The 4,429-nt window shown below is 61.5% G+C and overlaps 1 protein-coding gene across 1 annotated transcript; it reads right to left on the bottom strand.

Annotated features, from left to right (window-relative positions):
- On the bottom strand, positions 494–3,904 carry DLX2 (distal-less homeobox 2). The gene is made up of 3 exons (XM_018064655.1): positions 3,202–3,904; positions 2,517–2,701; positions 494–2,008 (listed from the first exon to the last, which is right to left on the bottom strand). The coding sequence occupies exons 1-3, from the start codon at positions 3,590–3,592 to the stop codon at positions 1,598–1,600; spliced, it is 987 nt and encodes a 328-aa protein (XP_017920144.1). The 5' UTR covers positions 3,593–3,904; the 3' UTR covers positions 494–1,597.

Genomic DNA, 4,429 nt, shown 5'->3' on the forward strand with positions numbered 1-4,429 from the left:
GTGGCCCCGCATTCCCAGTCTCCTGAGAGCCTGGGTGACTCACTGAGCTCTCCACTCGGTCAGCCCCAGAAGAGCTGCAGGGCAAACGGAGGGGAGGGTCTGAGGTAGGGGTCTGACCCGGCTTCGGCAGGTTCCCCGCGGCGGCGGCCTGAGTGTACTGCCCGGCCAGCACCGCGGGCGCGGGGGCGGCTGAGACCGCCCGGACGCGGGGCTGTGGCGCTGGCGCCGGCGCCGGAGGGGCCGGGCGGGTGGAGGCTGGAGCCACCCGGCGCTGAGTGACTCACCGCGTCGAGCGCTGGCGAACCTCGAGCCGGGACTCGCATGCGGGCAGAGCGGGAACCCTCGCGGCGGCTCTGCGCTGAGTGCGCCTGTCCTCGCCTCGCCGCACCTCACCGCAGCTCGCAGCCTGTCACTCTTGACAGACCCAGGTCCCCCCTGGGCAGCAGGTCGAGCTTCCAGGTTGTGACACCAAGGAAAAAGTGCACACATCCAATGAAAACAATAATTTATTTAAATAATCTCTTCATATTGTAAAATCAACATTAAGAGCATGTTGTTTTCATAATAAATAACCCCAAAATACCTTTCATTTCAAGAACAAAGACTTTAGGAATAAGATAAATCCAAATCAGTAGCTTAAACTGAGAAAATCTTTCAAGGGAAAAAGAAAACGGAGGGGTGCTGAGGTCACTGCTAAACCGCAGTTTTCATAAGTGGGGGTTTACAAAAAAACGTCTGAAAAGATGAGTATGTTTATACAAATAAATCAGTGGGAAAATCTGCACAGACACGTTTATTTACAAACGCTATGTCCAAGTCCAGGCTAATAATCCTGAATAAGTTTTAAAAAAGATAATTTAAACACATTTTTTTTGCAGTGTCCACATATTAAAAAATCGTTGTTCCCCAACATCAAAATGAGGTCATCCGCAAAGGCACCTAAACTTTTAAAAAAATAAAAATAAAAAAACTCCACTGGTGAAGGATGAGGAGAGAGCTAAGGAAGGGAGGGGAGCGTTCCTGTGAGGAGAGCTAAGTCGGGGGAGGGACGCGGGCTCCAAGTGTTGGCAACAGCCGGGCAGAAAAAAAAGCGGCGAGCCGTCGGGGTCACGGGGGCGTGTGGGGGGGTTGGGCAGGCAGGCAGGACCCGGGAGGTCAATCACCCCAGAGGACAGGAGCTGAGCCTGGGGGCGGGCGAGGAGAAAGGAGCCTCAGAGGGCCCGGGCAGCCTCTCGGGCGGGGGAGGCGTCCCTCTCCGGGACTCAGCTCGCGGCCCGCGGCGAAAACGGCGCCGGGCTGCCTCGCCGGGCGGGGAGGGGAGGGGAAGCTAGTCTGAGGCGGGGCTCGGGTCGGCAAGGCCGCCGCGGCAGGGTTTCTCCCGCGGATGCCGGGTTTCTCCGAGAGGAGCTCGGCGCGCGAGAACACGCCTTCCAGTCCCCGAGGGTAGCAGGGCCTGGGGGCAGGCCATCTCGGGCAGCCACCTCCGCGAGCGGCGGGTGGCATCCTCGGGCCGGACGGAGGGACCCTCTGGCTCTGGGGACGAGCAGCGAGGATAACTGGTCTCTGCACTCTCAGTCTCTGGCGCGGTCTCCGGGGGTTAGAAGATCGTCCCGGCGCTCACCGGGGCGCCCCCGCCGCCACCGTGGTGGTGATGATGGTGGTGGTGCGGCTGCGGGGTTTGCGTCGGGTGCAGCAGCGGCGCGGCGGCCTGCAGGTGCGAAGCGGAGCCGGAGGCCTGGTGGTACCACGGGTAGTTGCCCAGGAACGCCGAGGCCGCGCTGCTTGGGCTGGAGCCGGAGCTGCCCGCCCCGCTGCCGCCGCTGCCCGGGCCGCCGCCGCCGCCCCCCATCCTCTGCGGCGCGCCGAAGTCCCAGGAGGCCGGCGCCGAGGCTGGCGGCGAAGCACAAGGTGGCGAGGTGCTGGCCCCCGGGTGCTGCTCCGAAGGGATCTCACCGCTTTTCCACATCTTCTTGAACTTGGATCGGCGGTTCTGGAACCAGATTTTGACCTTTGTGGAAAAGGGACCTGAGCATTAGTGGAGGAAACGGCCTGGGATAGGGGAAGGGAGGAAACTTAGGAAGACCGCCGCTAAGGGGCGCGGGTGGGAGTGGGGTGGGTTGTCAGCCTGGGCAGGTAACCGGATCACGTGCTGCGGCCTTGGAGGCTGTGTCTGTTCCTAGGAGCGGTATTCTCAAAACAACAACAGTAACAACAAACCGAGACAGCCGATGTGTGTGCACCGAGACTGATGGTGACCGCGGAGGGGGTCAGGAGGGCCAACTGTTGTACCCGCTTAATCGGCAGTGCGCAGAAGGATTGGCACGGGATTTCTGCCCACACTGGCACTTCCCTTCCATCACATCACCTGGGGGATGTCAGCTTCGGGCGCAAAAGGTTCAAGGCGCGGCCTCGAAATCCTTAAAATTACTTAAGAAAAACACAGTCCTCAACCTGCCTGCTTCCCGGCCATCCCAGGCCAGTGCCCTCCTCATGCCTCCCAGGCCGTGAACCCTCACCTGAGTCTGGGTGAGGCCCAGAGACGCCGCCAGCTCAGCTCGCTCGGGAAGTGCCAGGTATTGAGTCTTTTGGAAACGCCGCTGAAGAGCCGCCAGCTGGAAACTGGAGTAGATGGTTCGAGGTTTCCGGACTTTCTTTGGCTTCCCGTTTACTATCCGGATTTCAGGCTCGAGGTCTTCCTTCTCTGCAATGAAATGGAATCGTGAGAAACACGCAACGTGGAAGCCCACGAGTGCCCGCCCGCAGGGAGGGTAAAGTGGAACTTTGCTTAAGCTGGGAGGCGGGTTATTGGAGACGCTGCTTTGCTCTCTGGCTCAACTTTGCAACGCGCCGACCCATGCCGCCAACGAACCCGGGAGCTGGTCCCTCCTGGGAAGGGGAAGACCGGCGCAAACCTTGGAGAGAGGAGCAGCAGCAGGTAGGGAAATGAGGCTACCGTGAGGCATGTACCTCGGCTGACGAGGCCGCCTGGTGCCACCACCTGAGGTCCCACCACCTGAGGGATATCCGGTGACCCTCGGCCGATTGAAGATTTAGGAGGGTAAAGGGCGCGAGGCGAGCAGGGAGCAAGCAATGTGAAAGGCCAGGGCTCCAGATAGATCCCGCCCCAAACATTTTTATCCGCCCCCCACCTCCCAGTAACTAGACCCGATTTGGCACCCGTGGTGCCAACTTTAAGCATACCAGGTTCGTTGTTGGCCGGGGACGAACTGGTCCCGTAGGGCGCGTAAGAGGTGTAGGCGGCGGTGTAGCCCAGATCGTAGCCGCTCTTGGCTGAATACGGGACGTTGTTGAGGCCGCTGGCGTGGTACTGGTAGGAACCCATGTGCGCGTAGGGCGAGCCGCCGCCGCCGCCGCCAGCCGGGTGTTGCTGGTTGGTGTAGTAGCTGCTGTCGGTAGCTGTGGACACCGGGAGAGTGGGCGACTCCTGAGGCTTGTGGAGGCTGCTGCCGTTGCTGCCGCCGGGGCCAGCGCCGCCGCCGCTCGGGGGCTGCTGGTGCTGGTGGTACGTGCTGGAGGCCGTGATCTGGGTCGAGTGCATATCAGCCACCAGACTGTCAAAGACTCCAGTCATCCTGGCCCGGGACGGGAAAGAGCAGGGGTGGCGGGCGCGAGGGGGGTAGCGAGGCGCCTCCTCCGTCTCTCGCTGTCCCCTCCAGCAGCCAATGTAATTACAGAGGGGGAGGGGGGAGGAAAACAAGAAATGTAGCAACGGTCTAGGCAACTCCTCCTCCGGGGGAGGCGATCACGGTGCACTGCTCGGGACAGCTGCCGCCGGCCGCATCCTCTCTCCGCCTCTCGGGCTGCTCGGCTCCTTGCCCAGAGCGGGCTCGGGCGGGGGGCGGAAAGCGGAGGGGTCAGGGGTGGCGGGGCCTGGCCTGGGCTCCCGGAGGAGGTGGGAGCAGGTGAGCAGCCCTGAGCGGCTTTACGATTGTCTGTGGGGCGGGCTCCTGCAGGGTGGGCATTTAACACTCATCACGTGAGCTCAGGCGACGTCACCTAGCAACGGCCAATCCGAGGCTCCCGGCCACACGGCTCCTGGCGCCCTGGAACGCCGGACCGGGGCGGGGGGTGGGGGGGGCGGTGGCATGGGGCGGGCACTGCGGCTGCTGCGGTCGTGGGTGCAGACAGGCTGCTGCCTAATGTGAGCCGAGAGGCTGGAGGGCGGGGGACGGTGGGAAGTCAAGGTGGCCGATGGCAGGAAAACAGAAGGCGTGAAGACGGAGGCGATCATTTCGCCTCTGAGGAAGAAGAAATGGGGTCTTCCATCCCATTCTGTGTACAAGTGTCGACCAATGCCAATGATTCCTACTTTCATGTCCGAGTTCAGCATTCAGATATTAATCGAAATAAAGCGATCCCGAGACCGCGGCCAGTTCCAGCTCCGCTTTTCCTGGAAGGGTCTGACATT

The sequence above is a fragment of the Capra hircus genome, chromosome 2, assembly GCF_001704415.2.
Source record: "Capra hircus breed San Clemente chromosome 2, ASM170441v1, whole genome shotgun sequence".
Classification (NCBI taxonomy): Eukaryota; Metazoa; Chordata; class Mammalia; order Artiodactyla; family Bovidae; genus Capra; species Capra hircus.